A 19,876-nucleotide genomic window follows, 5' to 3' on the forward strand; every position below is an offset into this window, starting at 1 on the left:
GGAAATAACCCAACAAAATATTAAGCAATATTGCTTTTGGTTTACTTTAAATTTTCAAGCATCATGTTTTTTAGTAGGCTTTTCTCATTATGGCCAATAACTGTTGGTCTAATGCTATGTTGTTTGTTCTCCATCCTTTGTGAGGCTAAGATTCATCACCGTACCTTTGTTGTAAGTATTTTTTCTACTATTACAATTCACAATGTCTGTTATACATAATTGTTATTTTATTTTTATTTTTTTAACTTCCCGAGTTATAGTTTGAATATTCAAGAAATAAAAAAAAATATTCAAAAGAAATGTAGGACATGCAAAATATAACTTCAAATGAAAGAGATTTTTCAATAGACATCAGATTGAAATTTATTCGATGTCCAATGGAAGCAGTATGAATTTGCTTCAAAAAGGATACGGATAAATGAATTCGGATAATCTCACGGATTGGATCCAAATAATTTGCTACCTGAATCCGCTTGAAACACGATTGATATTTGATAATTATATAATTATAAAAAGCTATGTATGGAACCAATTCAAGGATTAATCTAGTAATTTCTAAGATTTACTCTTGTTCTAATCAGCTTGAAACCCGACTGATATACATATTTACTTCTTTGGTTTTCCCTTAAACAGATTCAAGAAGCTACCTACACCCGGCTCTGCAATCATACAAAGAGCATGCTAACTGTCAATGGATCATATCCGGGACCAACTATCACCGCTCGCAAAGGTGACACAATTTATGTCAAGGTCATCAATAGAGGGAACAAGAACATCACCATCCACTGGTACTAAAAAGAATCTGTTATTAGCACTATTAATTAAGGTATTATTACAAGCCATGCAAGACTAACATGTGTATTAATTTAATTTCTATAGGCATGGCGTAATACAGCCGAGGGACCCATGGTCAGATGGACCAGAATACATTACTCAATGCCCCATCCAACCAGGAGCCAACTACACACAACGGATCCAACTTACGGTAGAAGAAGGCACGCTATGGTGGCACGCACATAGCCAATTTGATCGTGCTACTGTTCACGGTGCTATTATTATTTACCCGAAGCTTGGTACCACTTACCCCTTCCAAAAACCCCATAAAGAATTCACGCTGATTCTAGGAGAGTGGTGGAACAGAAGCACAACAGATCTGTACCGAACTGCACTTGACGATGGTGGTCAATTCGATCTATCTGATGCCAACACCATCAATGGACAACCTGGTGACTTCCAGCCATGCTCATCAAATGGTAATTTATTTTTCCCGGTAAAGGAAGTTGTTTATTTATAATGCAAGTTGTTAATGCTTCATAAGATGGAGATTCTCTTTGAAAATGTTTGTTACTTTATCAATTTAAACACCATTATCAACCAAATTTATTATATTTTTCAATTATAACGTGATCTAACTACATATATCTTTCATTTTTATTTTTGTTGCAGAAACTTTTAAGGTACAAGTCGAACAAGGCAGAATGTACCTACTCCGTGTAATAAATTCAGCCATGGAAAATAGTTTCCTTTTTAAGGTTTCCGACCACAATGTAACGGTTGTTGGAACCGACGCCAGCTATACGAAGCCTTATGTGAATGAATTTATCATGATCGCCCCGGGCCAAACAATGGATCTCCTCTTCGAGGCCAATGAATTGCAAAACTCATCTTCCCCCTTCCGTTATTACATCATCACGAATCTATACTTTGATGGAAGTCGTAATGCCACTAGAGATAACAAAACAGCCGTGGCTATTCTAGAATACAAAACTAATCAGTCCTCGCGATCAATAACACCAGTTTTCAGCTCCTTACCAAAATCCAACGACACTAATGCATCAGCTTCGTTCACTAAAGGTCTTCGCTCACTGGCCAACTCAGATGACCCAGCTCTCTTAACCCAAGCTGTCGATGTCAAAATGTATATCACGTTATCTACAAATGAACAATTGTGTCCTAACAGTTCATGTGCTGGTCCAAATGGTACTAGGTTTGCTGCCAGTATGAACAATGCTAGTTTCCTAGCCCCAGAAACCAAAATTGATGTGCTAGATGCATACTACAATTCTATTGCCGGTGTGTACACAACTGACTTTCCTGACCAACCACCGCTCTTCTTCGATTTTTCTGATGCACAAAACCAAGGATTGAACCTGAAATTGGTTGATAAATCGACAAAAGTGAGAGTGCTTGAGTATAACTCGACCGTGGAGATTGTGTTTCAGGGAACTAACTTAGTAGACGGACAGGTTACCCATCCAATACACTTGCATGGCCACAGCTTCTATTTCATTGGAAGCGGAACCGGCAACTTCGACAACACAACAGATCCTCTCAGTTACAACTTGGTTGATCCGCCATTTGTGAACACTTTGGGTGTGCCGAAGAACGGTTGGGCAACTATCCGCTTTAGAGCACATAATCCGGGTGAGTTTATTCTTTTCTCCTTTTATTTAAATATCAAAATTTATTGAATATTTTCTATTGATTTAATTTTGACAATCAATGGGGTTACACAACTACAATGAGAATGGCTTGTTTAGCAATATTTGATTAGATATTTGATCCGGACTAATTAAGTAGATCAGCAAAATTAATGAAATAGTAGATTAGCTACTGTTACAAATTGTTGTTTGGAGTGTTTTTCAGACAACTAACCCTCAGCATATATTTTTGATTTTCAATTAAATTAGGTGTTTGGTTCATGCACTGTCACTACGAACAACACACAATATGGGGAATGGATACTGTGTTTATAACAAAGAATGGTAATAGTACAGAGGCAACAATACTGCCTCCTCCTGCTGACAAGCCTCCTTGTTGATTTTACTCAAGCATTGTATTATTATTTTATTTTCAAAGATGAGTCTGCACTGCGTAGAGAGAATATTATAAACGGATATTGAGTTATATTTGTTACATTTATAAATGGATATTGCAACTGTAACCAATAATGAATAAGATGGATGGTTATTTTAATATTGAATTATATTTGTTGAATATTTGTTGAATTATGGATATATGTTGAATGTTGAATATTGTCTTATGTAACTTTAGTTGATTTACTAAACTATTGTACACGATCCATTGGTTAATTATTTCTAGGCCCAAAAAAGAACTCAACCAAATGGGCCGAGATAATGAATCACCTCCTAGAAGAGATATTTGACCCACAAGTCCTTCAGAGGTTTGAGCATACCATACAATTCTCTGTTTTTGTTTTTATTTTTATTTTTTTAAACCTTGGCAGAAGTTACAGAGTCGTGAGGGAGAATCAAACTCTTGACCTTTAGGTAGAACAGCCCTAGAACAACTATGCTACCTCCCCTTTTTCCATACCACACAATTAGAGGTGCTACTTTTACCCTATTACCCGGATCCGATTAATTTGGATAGGGTATGATTTAAAAAATATCACCGGTTAAATTATGAGTATGGTTACAAAATTAATAATTTAATATCCGACCCGGATCCGAACCGGAACCGATACTGTAATGGGTAGGATATGGGTTTTATTTAATTATCCGACCCATAACCGAACCCGACACGATACCCGTATAAATAACCGATAAAACATATATTAATAATATTAATATATAAAAATACAACTTTGAATATTAATTTTTGCATAAGCTGTGGTGAGTCCAGTACTTTTTTGAGTGTGAGAAAAATAAAATAGAATGCAGTGACATATTCGCTATGTTTATACACATAGATGAATGTCAAATTTATTCCTTCCATAATAGCCGCATTAATTTTTTAAATAAAATTTATTACTATGGATACATTCTTCAATATTTGCCTTGATATCCTCTGCATAATAATGAAAATCTATTGCTCTCATTGATATGTCATTTCTACAAATTATTAGTATTCCATTAATAGATTTTTTGAATCATAGAAAAAGAAATCGTCATCTCTCATATTTTACTTTTTAAAAATTATATCTCTTCTTCAATATTTTTTTTTCAAAAGTTATTTTCTCTTCATCCTCCTGATTTTTTTGTGACATATACCTGCTCCGGATCCAGAACCGCCAGTATCCGAATCGGACCCGATAATCTACAAACAAGTTATGGGTATATATCTACCCGAAATCGAAAGACTGAACTTGAAATATCTACAGGTAGATAGGTATCCGGATCCGGACTCAACCTGAATTGAAACAGATAAGTGTATGGATCGAAATTTAGACCCGAACACTTTTAGGGTACAGGTTCAAATATAATAGTATCCGGACCCGACCCGACCCGATAGCACCTCTACACACAATTCTCAATTGACCAAATTCAAAAAATAAGATATGTTTGTGTATACCCAAAACTCAAGAAAATAAATTATTATTTGTCTTCATATATTGATAAATTAGAAGAGTAGAACTAGGGTGTTCTTAAGCTCGTCAAAGTGTTTGGTGAGCTTAACTTCAAAACCCATCAAATCGGTTTCAAATGATAAATTCGAAGCTTTGAAACCTTCCTACCTTACGAGTGATGCATCTACATGTGAAAATTTTAAACATTCGAATTAATTTAGTATAAAGTCAATCGGTCAAAATTAGAAGGTTAATAAATTAATTTTAGTGCATTCATTTTTTGAATGTTTTTTGACCGCTTGACTTTATATTAAATTAATTCAAATGTTTAAAATTTTCACATGTAAATGCACCACTCATAAGGTAGGCGGATTTCAACGGTTCGGATTCGTCATTTGAAACCGATTTGATGTGTTTTGGAGTTAAGCTCACCAAACACTTTGGTGAGCTTAAGAACACCCTAGTTCTACTCAAATTAGAGTATTAAATATTATCCAACACATGGTACATACTTTTTAAAATTTTTAATAAAAATAAAATTGGAACTTCATAATTTAAAATGAGTTTTAATAAAAAAAAGAAAAAGATGAAATTGGGCACTTAATTTAAACAGACAGACTGAAAATTAGTATGTGACTTTTTAAATTTAGAGAATGAATGTGATATTATGAATTAATTTTTTTTTTTTTGTAATTTGTAAAAAGAGCAAAGTTAGGGTGTGATGTGCTCATCAAGAGAGTTTGGTGAGCACAATTCTAAAGGTATATTGGATCGACGTCAAACGCTGAATCTAAACCGTTGAAATGCATGTACTTCATGAGTGATGCATATAAATGCAAAATTTTAAAAGTTTCGAGTTTATTTGCTACAAGGTTAAGCAGTCAAAGAAATAATAAAATTTGAATATATAAAATATCTTATAAATTAACTTATAGAATGTTCATTTCTTCGACCGCTTGACTGCGTAGCAAATAAACTCGAAACTTTCAAACTTTTGCATGTACATGCATCACTCATGAAGTACATGGATTTCAACAGTTAGAATTCGGTGTTTGAAGTCGATCCGATAAACTTTTGTAATTGTACTCACCAAACTCTCTTGGTGAACACATTACACCCTAGCTTTACTCTTGTAAAAATATATACATAAAATTTTCATAAGGGTTCCTAATATATAATTTTCATAAGGGCTACCTGGCTGAAGACACAGTAACAAGGTTTGTGAATTATTCGTGAATAATTCGGATTTGAGCACTCTACGAATCATTTTGAGAATAGAATGTTAATTCGCGATATATTCACATGTTTTACGAATTTTACGTTTTATATGTGAATAAATTCGCAAACTGGAGAAATTTTGAATTCGCGAATAAATCCGCGCCTTGATTTTCAAAACTGGAGAAATTTTGAATTCATTTGATGTTCACGTCTTTCTAGGAGCTTAGGACAGCTGGGCCACGTGTTCAGCCTAATACTTTTGCAATATGTTGGGATCCTCTTCAATTTGTAAAGAATTCGTTGCATTATTATTGAAAATCTCAATGGTTGGATCTGAAATTAATGGCGTAGATCTTTTTATAACTATTCAACTGAAGCTGAAAAATAGAAGGATAACTAACTGGAAAGCATTTATGACTATACAAAGAGTTTTAAAGTTTAGACTTGATCTTATTTGTTTCTTTATGTATATAGAAATTTGTATCCAGGTTGTTATTAAGTGCTGAAATTAAAAAAATTCTCTGATTTAGAATTTAGTTTTATTCCATATTATTTCCGAATTATACCCGAATTCAGGGCCGGTCTTGAAGATTTTGGGACCCGGAGCGGGAGAAAAATTTAAACCCTTTATATATATAGTTCCATCCTTTTTACAAACTCCATAACTTTAATGGAGATTCATACATTTCCATATTGAAATTTGTACTTGGAATTATCTCATCTAGCTAGCTATAGGTCAACCAATTGCAAAACCATAATTTCCATAGGCCAACATTTTAAAGAATTTTATTAAGAGTACCGCTAGATGTTTGTATTTTTCATATGGTGAATTAATCTAATCGAGGCAAATTATTTGATGAAGAGTTAAGTCCAAAATTCGATTGAAGGATTATATTTCTATGTGGATATTTAAATTTAGGTGACTGGATCTCATCTATATCTAAGAAAAGAAATTATTGGATCAAAAATTGTCAATTGTGGTAACAACCACACTGAAAAATATAATATTAACAATTATGTTTGGTCTTATGGTGGCTGTTGGTAGAATTGAGCAGTATTGCTTTTGGTTTATTTTTTATTTTCAAGCTTTTCTTGTTATGGCCAATAGCTGTCGGTCTAATGCTATGCTGATTGTTCTCCATCTCCTGTGGGGCCAAGATTCATCATCATACCTTTCTTGTAAGTGATTTCTCTGCTATGTACAATTCACAATGTCTGAAATAATTGTTATTTTTATTTTTTTAGTTCAGAAGTTCTTGTTTGAATATTCAAGGAAATATTATGAAAGCTTCAAATTTGTTCATTAAATTAAACATTTGTTCACATGAATCTAAAATAATAGAACGGATAGTTCAAATCCGACTTGAAATAAATTTCTTAAAGCCATTTGGACAATATCTAATTCTAAAAAGAACATGTACGGAAACTATCTGATATCTGGACATACATGCTTTATATTTTAATCTCCTTTCAACATTAATGAATAATAATGTCATCTCGAGTGAGGTTGTGTTATTTTACAAGGCACGGGTCCGTCCATACTATAATCGCTATATAATAATTTACTTGGAAATCAAATTTTACATATAAAAAAAATTATTCTCTTTTTAGATAGGTTGAAAATTACTATTTTTTGGTGGTTTAAAATCTTTCTATGATTTTCTAGCTATCTAAATAATAGTAAATGAATTCTAAAATACCCTAAAAAAAAGTAAATGAATTCTAAAATTTGATTTTCAAGTACATTTTAAGAATAGAGTTTATTTTGTTATAAATATATTATAAATGTGTGGATGTCATTCATGTTGTAACTCCCAAAATCATCAATTTATTCCCCACTACTCCATGCACTACAATTGGAATTGATGGGCACTACTATTGAAATTTATTTCTCCATTTATTTAGATAGTTTTTCATTTACAATTTGTAGCCTATAAATAGAGACTTTGTAATCGTGTATTGTACACATATGAGAAATGTATGAATAAAGATATTGCCATCTTTTTCATCTCTATTTTGTTTATTCTTCTTATGATTGTTTATATTTATTTTATAACACGTTATCAGCACGAGAGCCCTACTAGCTGAAGATTCGAGGTAACTTTGATTTTTTTTATTTAAATGATACTTTTAATTAGTAATTGGTAAATGCAATAAGATGATTTATTCATATGTACTTGAGAAATCGAATTATTATTATTTTTTACTTTATGACATGCTACAAGTCTTTATGAAATGGCCCGAAGACTAATCTATTATTTTATATTATATTATGACTCTCTTGTGCATTGTGCTAAATATAAATCCGAATGGCAAGGAGAGCAATTTGTTAAATTTGAGATAAATTAAATATGAATTGATTGATTATCAATTTGAGAAAAAATTCTCAACTTTATAAAATGGCCCGAAGCCATCTATTAATCATAAATTTTCAATTTTATCAAATGACCGGAAGTCATTTGTTAATCATGAATTCTGGACTTTATTAAATCGCCCGAAGCTATCTATTAATCATAAGGTCCTAATTTATCAAATGGCCTGAAGCCATCCATTGATCATAAATTTTATATGTGAAATTTAGATCTGATTCTTTTTTTTTGCAATATTTTACTTTCAATAATTTAATCTTTATGAAAAAGATTTCAAAAGATATTAAGAAGTTCTTCTTGAAGAAGATTTTGAGAAATTTTATATGATGCGCAAAATTTATATGATGTTCATATTGATATTATTTATCAATAATTTAAATCTTTCTAAAGAAGATTTCAAGAAATATAATTTGTTCAAGAAGATTTTAAGAAATTTTCCTGAAGAAAATTTCGAGGAAGAAGATTCAGAAAAAAAAAATTTTAAGTAATCTTCCTGAAGAAGATTTATGTGACTCATAAAAATTAATATGAGAAGATTTCAACAAGGTTTATATGATGTGAAATTTTTTTAATGAAGTAATCTTCCTGAAGAAGATTCAAGAAATATTCCGAGTTAATATATTATCTCTTTATGATTGAAGTAAATATTTTAATTAGTTATGCTTCATTCCTTGAAGTAAATGTAGCCATATATAATAATAATATTTTTGGACAAACTCGTGAATATGGACAATATCGAAGTTATCATCATAATAACTATCCTAAAATATACAATTTCACCAGAAGTGGAATGATAATGAAAAAGAGAAACATAGAAAGAATAATAAAAAGGAAATTCATGCTATCATTGGTCACGTACCTGTCGTATGTCAACGTACCTGTAGTACGTCAAAATATCATGTTGATATTTATCAAGCATCATTAAAAGAAAGAAAAAATCGAGACGAGCTTTGTATATGAAAATGTTCTCAATCTTAATATTGCTTTTAAAGTTCATGCAACTTTCCAACCATCTCTCTTTATTAAAAAGATACCACTCATATATACTTATTTGGAAATATATATTGATCTACATTCAATTATTAATTTTATGAATCTGTGGGTAATTTTAAAAAAAAAGAAAAAAAAATATATATTAGTTCTATGAGGCCATCAAAAGACACGTTTATACAGCCTATAAGTGCTAGTTCCATATCATCACACACAATTGTTATTAGACAACACATATTACCATGCTATGTATGCCACATAGATACTTTCTATGAAGCACAAAAAATGTACTCAAATTGATACTAGAATACTAGTTTTACAAATTAATTTTGTTAAATTTTGTTGTTCTTTGAAAGATCTGATAATAATTTTAGAAATAACTTATTTAAAGTCATCAGTTTTCAAATATGATGTACATTAAAATGCACACTTTACACCTGACAAAGTCATTTAATTGTAATATTGATTGAAAGCTCCAGAAGAGCTATTTTGTTGTTATATGGAGGAATACAAATTTATATTGTATTATATTCTTGTAAGTCTCAAATGAATTTGTTAAGTTTTAAGAATATCCGCCGAAATGGATATCATATTGAAACAACTTGTCACACCCCAGATTTTTACCATCCAGAGCGTGATTATATAAGCATCTTCACACCTTTCCTTGGCCCGTCAACCTACGTCGCCAACAGAAATGAAAACAAAATCACAAAACGGAGTCAGCTACAAAGCTCAGTAACCGGTTATTTAACGACGCGCTTCTCTATAATAGGCTTAATTTAACAACCATTCAAATAGACCAGATTAATCCACATAAATTCACATCAAATTATGCACGCATATTTAACTAGCAATAGCACGTCGGTCTAGGTTATCCATAAAACCAGTCACATCATATTCACACATGTGTAATCCCTGTCACAGGTGATTCCCACATTCTCATAATACAATTCCTTTAATCCGCCAATCCAATGGGAAATCCATCCAACATTGGAAGGCCGCCAACTCACTAGGAAATCCATCCAGCAATGAGAGGCTACAATCACATATCAAATTCCAACCTCAGACCCGCTATCCCGTTAAATATGTCATCATAATTCAATATGTAATACCAATATTCAAATCAACCATACAAAACGAAAACACAGTTATAGAGAAGTCCGGTTACCTGATAGCGAGATGTTCATGATCAAATCGGATTGCAACAATAGTTCAGAATCACTGCGACGTACTTAGAATTCAAATCGGACATTAAAATCGAATCTCAAAATATTTCTCAAGATAATTTTTTTCTTTTTCCCAATTTCCTATTTGGTTTATGTTATTATTTGCTTCGGAAGGGATAGAGAGAGAGACAGACAGACATAATTAAGAGATAAAGAGACATGGTTATAAGAGGTCACAAGAGGCGCCTCTTGGATTAAAACTGATTATATATATATATATATATATATATATATATATATATATATATATATTTAATATTAAAAATAAAATAATTACGGATCATCACGACATCAAATGAAAGTAATAAAGTTTGTATTAAGAATGAAAATAAAAATTAATTATACAAGCCAGAAAGCCAGGATATTTTATTTTAAAATACGCTATAAATTTTATTATTATGAATATAGTATTTTATCGAAAATATGTAATTTTTAATTATTACGAAAAATATTGTTAGCATAAAAGAAATAATAATTATGATTCAATTTTTTCGGGATGTTACACAACTAATGAAAAAATATTGAATATATAAAAAACAATGCATATTGAAAATAAATTGCATATGTTTTTCTCTGACTTGTACTATACATATATTAGTGCAATTGAAACATATGTTATTGTAAACCAGAAGTTTACATACAAGAATATGTTTATAGTTTGGCATGACTGGTTGGACCATTCCGGATCAACAGTGATGCGAAAAATAATAGATAATTATTATGAACATTCATCAAAGAATTAGAAGATTATTTAATATGATGAATTTTTTTGTGTTGGTTTTATTTCTAGAATGTATACAATATGATATTTGTGGAACAATAAATCCAACATGTGAACCATTTGAATATTTTATGATTTTAATTGATGCATCAATAAGATGGTCACATGTATGTTTATTATCAAATCGCAACCTGGCGTTTGCAAAATTACTTGCTCAATAGATTTGATTAAAGAGCATGATCCAATTATGAAAAAATGTCTAGACAATATCGAAATTAATGTTGAATATCCTGTAGATGTTCGTATATAAAAAGAAGATATGATATTCGCATTATAAAGCTTCCCCTTATAATTGGTTTTTGGTCACATACCTAATATTTCTCATATAAGAATTTTTGAATGTGCGGTATATGTTATAATTGCTCCACCACAATGCACTAAAATGGGATATCAAAGAAAGTTGAGAATTTATATTGAATTTGAATCTCCTTATATAATAGAGTATCTAGAACCATTGATGGTAGATTTATTAATGCCTAATTTTGCCGGTTGTGATTTTAATGAATAAAAATTTTCAACCTTAGGGGGAGAAAACTATCAGCTAGAAAAATAAATATTAGTATGAATTATTATTGTCTTATTTTGATCCTCGTATTAAAGAATGTGAATTAAATGTTCAAAAGACAATTCATTTGCAAAGGTTAGTGAATCAATTGCCAGACACATTCACAGACTCAAAGAATGTGACCAAATCATATGTACCAGCTGCTAATGCTCCAATTAAAGTCGGTGTCCCTGTTGGACAGACAAATTATAACACGTGTGAAGCGTGAAAAAATAATCGGTTCCAAAGATTAAAAATATAAAAATCCTTGAAAAAGAAAAGGAGCAAAGAATGAAAATGGTCAAGTCGATGATATGATAATTTCAGATAAAACTCCAGAAGAGAATGAAATTATAAGTAATATTGGAGTTCCAGCAGAAACTTAGGTATCTGAAATTTATGAAAATAAAGAGATCTCGATAAATTATATCATGAATGAAAGAAGATGGAACCAAGATAAAAATTGATATCAATGATATTTTTTTTGTATATAATATAGCGCTAAATATAATAAATATTGAGGATCATGACTAGAAGTCTATTAAAGAATGTCAACAAAGGAATGATTGGCCAAAATAGAAAGGTGCAATTGAGGTAGAGGTAAACTCTCTTGAAAAATGAAAAGTTTTTGGACCTGTAGTTCTTGTACATCAAGGTATAAAACCAATAGGATATAAATGAATATTTATGAGAAAATAAAATGAGAAAGGTGAAATTTTGAGATATACTCACCTGTGATGGATGCAACAACTTTTTGATATATAATTAGTCTGGCAGTCCATGAAGGACTTAATTTGCACCTAATGGATATTGTGACAGCCTATTTAAATGGCTCGCTTGATAATGATATTTATATGAAAATCTCTGAAAGATTTAAGATGCATGAAGCATGTAATTTAGGTTCTTAAGAACATTATTCAGTTAAATTGAATAAATTTTTATATCTTAAAGCAATATGGACGCATATGCTATATTTATTGAAACATGGATATAAGAATGATACGATCTGTCCATGTATTTTCATGAAAAGATATAGAAATGATTTTATTATAATTACAGTTTATGTTGATGATCTAAGTATCATTGGAACTCTTGAAAAACATCCAAAATAATAAATTATTTAAAGGAAGAATTTGAGATGAAAGATCTTGGAAGAACAAAGTTTTGCATTGGATTGCAAATTGAACATTTAAAAATGATATTTTTATGCATCAAGAAAATTATATTGCAAGAGTGCTGAAATAATTTTATATGAATAAATAACATTCATTAAGCACTCCGATGGTTGTAAGATCATTAGATGCGAATAAAGATCATTTTAGACCTCGAGAAAATGGTGAAGAACTATTTGGTTCTGAAGTATCATGCCTTAGTGCAATATGAGCATTTAAGTGAATATTTATTAGCAAGATATAGTTCTTCTCTCATGCGAAGATATTGACATATAATTAAACATATACTTCGCTACCTATGAGAAAATTTAGTAATACACAAAAGCAAGCCGAGTATGTGTTTGGTTAAGATATGTGATTCAACACATTTGTCAGACATGCAGCTTGTCTTTTAGAGAAATGATCCCGACGATCATATATGAATATAATATTGTATGTATTGCTCAACGAAAGAAATGATACATTAAAGGAGATAGAACAAAACATATTTCACCAAAATTCTTTTTCACACATGATCTCCAAAAGAATAATGTTATTAATGTTCAGCAAATCCGTTTAAGTGAAAAAATCCAGCAGATTTATTCACTAAGGCACTCCCTACTGTAATATTCGAAAAGCTAGTTCGTAATATTGGAGTTCGCCGACTTAAAGATCTTGATTAATGCTGTCATGAGGGGGAGTTAATATGCACTATATTTTCCTTAACCATGGTTTTTCCCACTGGGTTTTCCTGATAAGGCTGTAGTTGTGTATTTAGAATAATATTGTATTATTTTTCCTTCACTAGGTTTTTATCCCATATGGTTTTTCCTAGTAAGGTTTTAATGAGGCATATTCTTATGTAATGTACATCTAAGGGGGAGTGTTATAAATATATTATAAATGTGTGGATGTCATTCATGTTGTAACTCCCAAAATCATCAATTTATTCCCCACTACAATTGGAATTGATGGCCACTGCTATTGAAATTTATTTCTCCATTTATTTAGATAGTTTTTCATTTACAATTTGTAGCCTATAAATAGAGGCTTTGTAATCTTGTATTATACACATATGAGGAATGTATGAATCATCTCTATTTTGTTTATTCTTCTTAAGATTGTTTATATTTATTTTATAACATATTTTAAATTGTTTGGATTAATTATTTGGAATTTTCAAACATACATATAATTAGGATGAAAACGGAGCCGGATTATCCGTGTCAAATCCGCTCTGAATCCGTCTAATATCCGTATTCGAATAAAACAGAACAGATAATACCCGGATCCGAATATGAATAATATATCAAAATAGAAAATTTATCCGGATACAAATACGGATATCTTTCAAGATGCGTTTATGCGTAAACGGAATGGATATCCGCATCAATCCGGACCCCAATCGGATCCCAATATTTGGGCTCTGGACCCATCCAGAAATTTGATCTCTACCGTCTGGGTTAGTAGGTCTTATATAACCTCTCAATGGTCCCCTCTTTTGTTATTTATTGAGGTGGGACTAAATGAATATGTACAAAACCGGCCTTATATAACCTCTTAATGGGCTGGGTATTTGGGGTAATGTATTGAGATGCACTTTAAACCCACTTTTTGGTTTATAGACGGCTTCGAATTGTCTCCGGATTCATACGTTTTGCCTTGGTCCAATGAAATCTATTCCTCATTCGAATTGTATCAACCAAACCAAACCCTTTGCCTTGATCCATTCCTTATTAATTATATGAAATAAACCAACTGCTTCGAATTTTCTGAACTGAATTCAAATAAACAGATCAAATAATTTTGTGGATTAATTATTCATTTGTTTTAATATTTAAATTTTGTTAATTAATATATGTATTTTAAAATTTATACAACTCAATATCCGATAATTATCCGTTTCGTATTCGTATTCGAATCCGTATCCGTAGATTATCCGCTCCGTATTCATATCTGTTTAAAGCGGATATTGTTTTGAATTTTGATATCCGTATCCGCTCATTATCCGACGGATGTGGATATGGTATCAGCATTAGCCTCTCCGTATCCGCTCTATTTTCACCCCTACATATAATTTATTTGGAATTTTCAAACATACATATAATTTATTCATAGTACGGCACAAAACAAAGTACCGTACTGTAGCCTCACTGATCATTTCATGTCATAATCGTGCATGTCATGGTCGTGCATGTTGCATTCTTTGGTACTGTTTGCCGCCTCTTAAAAACACTTACTTGTTGAATGCTCTTTCTTTATACCTTCCTTTTTCTATATATTATTTTTCAGTGCCACACTACCACCTAACAAGGATCCGTATCCTCCAGGTATATACCTGACTCAACACACATTTTGAAATGGACGGCCCAGATTTAATTTCAGCCGGTGGATGATCAAGATGGCAATAGAGGACATTATTATTTGTGCTTTGAGATGCGTGCCAAGTTAAAATTTACATTTTCAAACCGTCGGATTCAATTGTACTCAGTCAGGTAACCTGAGGGGATACAAATTCACCTAACAATATATTTACCAGCTCATTCTGATGAGTTCAAAGTAACTAGGTCTGATGCCTATCAAATTTACTTTGGTTTGATAACTTCAATTGCCGTCTGATTTGCATTAAGATACGTACACTCTGTTTTAAAGTATGTACATATATGTTTCAATTTTCGTATGCGTACATATTTTAATACGGATTAGACCTACTCCAGTCAGATATATAGATATATATAAAATCTTAGCTTTGAAGTAGGACACAAGCTTTGAAGTAGGACACAAGCTATAAAAAAAAAGTAGAATATTTAGCTTTGAAGTAGGACACAAGCTGAACAATTGTTTTTTTTTTTTTGGGATTGAAAAATTAGATTATACTATTAGTATGGAAAAGTAAATCTTAAATATCTCCTGTACAAAAATGTGATAGGAGAGTTAGACTATTCTTCTTGGACGGTTCTAGAATCTATTTTATAATTACTCAACAACCACGAACCAGCTAAAAAAAAAATGAAAATTCGTATAAAATGGACGCCAAAACATATACCAACTGAAACTTATCGATTTAAGCTAATAACTTTTATGCATATGGAATTAGAGCTTAAAAATAACATCCCATAAATGATATTAAAAAAAAATGAAAACAAATAGAACATGACCAATCAATTGTGGATCAATTAATCTAAATTTTTTTTAAATGATATTTAAAAAATGGAAAGAAATCCAGATCAAAAGAAGGAAAATTAAATAAATTTGTGGCGAGTATGTATGGTGAGTACGTATGTAATTAACTTTAGACATCTACACGTAATAAAAAAAAAAAAGATGCATAGAATCAAAAAAATAGAAACTATTTGATGGATGTCTGATATTCAATTCGAAATTTTATCTTATAATGATAGTCGTTGGTGAACCAAGACATATACGTGCTTAATATAACAATGAAGATACGTATTTTTGTTATTATAATCAGAGTAATATATATCCAAAATATACTAATTAATTCTGCTTTAATCATCTGTTCTAGAAGCTTAGCTAGTATATGGGTATGTTTTGTTGGAGTAAAAATATGCTATTCTTAGAATAAGGCTATTTGGAATAGCTTGTTCTTTGTTTGGATGAAGTGGAATAGCTAGAATAGTGAATTTAACTCTTTAGCTCTTTTATCATTTGTCTTATTAGAATAGTCAAATCCAACTTTTTGTGAATAGGCTATTCTAATAAGACAAAATAGTTAAATTCACTATTCTAGCTATGCAACCTCACCCAAACAAAGAACAAGCTATTCCTGTTGGTATAAAATTTCAGAATATTCGAATAGTTAGAAATTAATTAAAAATAAATCAAATTGAAATAGAGTTACCCGGATGGTGTACGAAACACTTTCCTTAAGCGTATTCCGTCTCATCGTGCAAGATGGAACCGCAACCAAGATAATCCGGAGTTGTTGCTCCTTAGGCACGCCATGAAAGCAACTAACGATAACTCTGCAATATCTAGCATAGATCATAATTTCATAATTGAGACAAATGTAAAATGGTTGAATGGAAAAATAGAAGAATTATATCATTATTGTTTTTGTTCGTATTCAAAACCCACCGAATCAAAGAGATCAATGGATGAGAGAGAGAGATATATATATATATATATATATATATATATATATATCTATTGTTTGAGTGAGACTATCAATTAAATAAGAAAAAGAAACGGATCTAAAATATAAGGCTATTAAAAGAATATTAATGGATAACCAATCAAAGGATAAATGATGCTCAAGTGCCCTTTGGGCTAATTATTATTCATTTTATTATGAATCAATTCAGAGAGTAATTAACGGAAATGAAATGAATGGATATGAGATTTACAATTTAACCCTCTTTGATTTCAATATATATTACAAATAGAGATTTTAAGCAAAATTATTAAATGGGGAATTTTGAGTTTTTAGAACTCAAGTTCCAACAATTCCGAATAGCCTTGTTCTAAGAATAGCCTATTCTTACTCCAATCAACCATAATCACAAAATGTTGGATTTGACTATTTTAATAAAACAAGTGACAAAAGAGCTATTTTTGTTTTGCAACCAAACATAACCTTGAAGTAGTTCTTCTTGCTTAGGTAGTAGTCTTTGTTTGGCAATAGGTATTGGTAGCCTATATTTAAGCTTAAGATTGTACGTTATTTGTTTTTTTTTACCTGTCCTCTAAATCTCTAATTATGTATAAATAACAAAAGTATAAATATCATCTATTGGATCATAGTGAAACGGTTAAAAAAATAGTGCTATGTCCATATAGTGTCGCTATAGTGCGCTACATCGTTAGCTTTTTTGGTCCAAAAATATTATAGCGTCGTTATAGCGCACTATTTAGAACCTTGATATTTAGTGTCAGTATGCTGATGTATATATATATATATATATATAGAGAGAGAGAGAGAGAGAGAGAGAGTAAGGCTATCATGCTTTGCAAATTAAAGTGGGTATTTTAATTTCCGCTCATATCTCTAGTTTCAAAGTTCAAAACGTCGATCCGAACTGTTCAATTTGATATCCATATTAAATTGTGCTTGGAGACAAAATTTTATATTTTTTTTAAACTTTTTTACTATTTTTTTAGAATTTTTGAAAATCACTGTTTTTTATGATCCATAATTTTCTAAAAAAAACAACTCCACTGAACTAGTGTCTCGGTGGAGGTAAAAATGATTTCGTCCTTCGAATCACTGATTTGGTGGAGCTAATTCTGACCCACTTAATTTGCTAAGAAAATGTGTAATTTTGACCAGTGTTTTAAAACGCGTTTTTGTTCATGCATGCAGAAGTGCATACCGCATATGTGGCATGCGGCCGTATATGCGGATTTGTATGTGGAAATACATATGCGGTTTTACTACGTGTTGTTAAAGAAATATAGATAAAATAAAAATAATTTATATCTAAATACTTGTTTAGTTTAGTGGTTTGTGATCTTTACTATATTATAAAGGTTATAGATTCTAATCTCCTCTATCGCAAAATATTAATTTTTTAAGCTTTTTTCAAGTCCACATGAACTATATATTTGCATGTATATTAAAAACCGCATGAAATTGGCTGCATGAAATTATGTATACGGAAGACCACTACATAAGCATATGTGACCACATATGCAGTCCATGCTTCTGCATTTTAAAGCACTAATTTTGACTTTGTTTTTAATATTTTGAATATTTTGAATATTTCTCAAAAAATAATTTTAGAAAATAGATAAGAGTATCTTAAAATTTGAATGTATTAATTAGAAGAATCACCAAATAAAATAGATGAATTTTATTAAAATTTATATGTACTAGAAAAACTACAAAATATTTTTTAGTCTATATTTTTGTGCTTAAAATAAATAAATATGATTTTTGGTGTGTTGGGTAGGCATGATTTATGGTACACCGAGACATTAACAGTTTGGTCTATAGGTTCAAACTTGGTGAGCCATGTGCACCTATCTCAGCATACTAGTGAGAAACAGCTCAGAGAGGCTGACTTGTCGGTGCAGGGTATAGCGATTTGCTTGTGGCCTCTATTTTGCACCCATTTGATCAGGGTAAATGCTATGGGTATCCCATGCCATGTGGCACCAATAAAAACTTTCCAATTCATGAATTTCATAACTATTTAATCATTTTGAGTTAGGAGATGTATAATATATCAAATTTCATGATTATTTGAGTAGAATTTAACCATGAACTTATTTAATTAATTTCATCTCCTATTTTGTTGTTTTGTACCAAATTAACGTATGCTTGACTAGTAATTGACCAATTTTGTTAATTAAGTGGCATTTTTATTCAAATAATTAATTTTCAACTTTTTAGGGTACCACAAAGTGTAATAGAACTATCAAGAGTAGTTGAAGAATAAATAATCATTGCAAATTAATTTATATATACATAGACACACACACTACAATGACTAGAATTGGTAACAGGTACGGAATACCATTTTGATAAAAAAAATCTTTATCCGTATTCATACCTAATAAATTTATGAAAATAAAATCTTACCCGTACCTGTCATATCGAATATGATATGAATTAGGTTAATGGATAAAATGGTGCAACTGACATCTCTAATTCTTGAGCCAAAAGAGCTCATTACTCTCACTCTCTCTCTTCTTCTACCTTTAAGGAGACCCAAACATACAACTTGACGATTCAATTTTGCAAGAACAATGACATTGAGATATTCGTAACAATGATCTTTTTCTTCGGCATTTCAAACTCACCGAGAGTACCGCCCGATGAGCTTGAGGGGATATTTGTGGTGGTAAATTTCAAAAGTTGATTAGCAATATGAAGGTGTTAGGTAGAAAATAATTAGTTGAGATATTTAAGATTAATTATAATCAAATCTATAAATAATTAGTCTCTTGTTTTTGTAATCATTTACATAATCAATACAAGATTATTCTCTCTATCATAAAATCTATTATTGTCATTCACTGATATTTTTCGTGATGTTGATATCAATATGTAAGACATTAATTATGATAGCCCCACAGAAAATAAATTTAAAAGAAAAAAACTGGAAACAGGAAAAAAAAAAATTAAAAGGGGAGAATTTGCGTTGTCAGGTGATATAAAAGAAAAAGGGAAAACGGGAAAAAATGTAACACATACAAAAAGGTGTGGGCCGGGGCATCAAAGAAAAAAAAAAGAAAATATCAATTTGAAGACTAGCAATGTAATTATCAGTAAATAGAATAAACTACATTATTTCAATGGTGAGGTACTATTATAGCTAGAGGT

The 19,876-nt window shown here is 30.9% G+C and overlaps 1 protein-coding gene and 1 long non-coding RNA gene across 2 annotated transcripts in view; one reads left to right on the top strand and one right to left on the bottom strand.

Annotated features, from left to right (window-relative positions):
* Positions 1 to 2,897, top strand: LOC144557609 (putative laccase-9). Its single transcript, XM_078306205.1, has 5 exons — positions 1 to 171; positions 634 to 788; positions 880 to 1,253; positions 1,447 to 2,424; positions 2,691 to 2,897. The coding sequence occupies exons 1-5, from the start codon at positions 64 to 66 to the stop codon at positions 2,819 to 2,821; spliced, it is 1,746 nt and encodes a 581-aa protein (XP_078162331.1). The 5' UTR covers positions 1 to 63; the 3' UTR covers positions 2,822 to 2,897.
* Positions 2,450 to 19,876, bottom strand: part of LOC144557624 (uncharacterized) — a 27,687-nt gene continuing 10,260 nt past the window's right edge. The window contains exon 2 of the long non-coding RNA XR_013512720.1: positions 2,450 to 2,613. This is a non-coding gene — a long non-coding RNA (uncharacterized LOC144557624). The remainder of the gene's footprint in view (positions 2,614 to 19,876) is intronic.

The sequence above is a fragment of the Carex rostrata genome, chromosome 7 (assembly GCF_964058835.1).
Source record: "Carex rostrata chromosome 7, lpCarRost1.2, whole genome shotgun sequence".
Lineage (NCBI taxonomy): Eukaryota > Viridiplantae > Streptophyta > Magnoliopsida > Poales > Cyperaceae > Carex > Carex rostrata.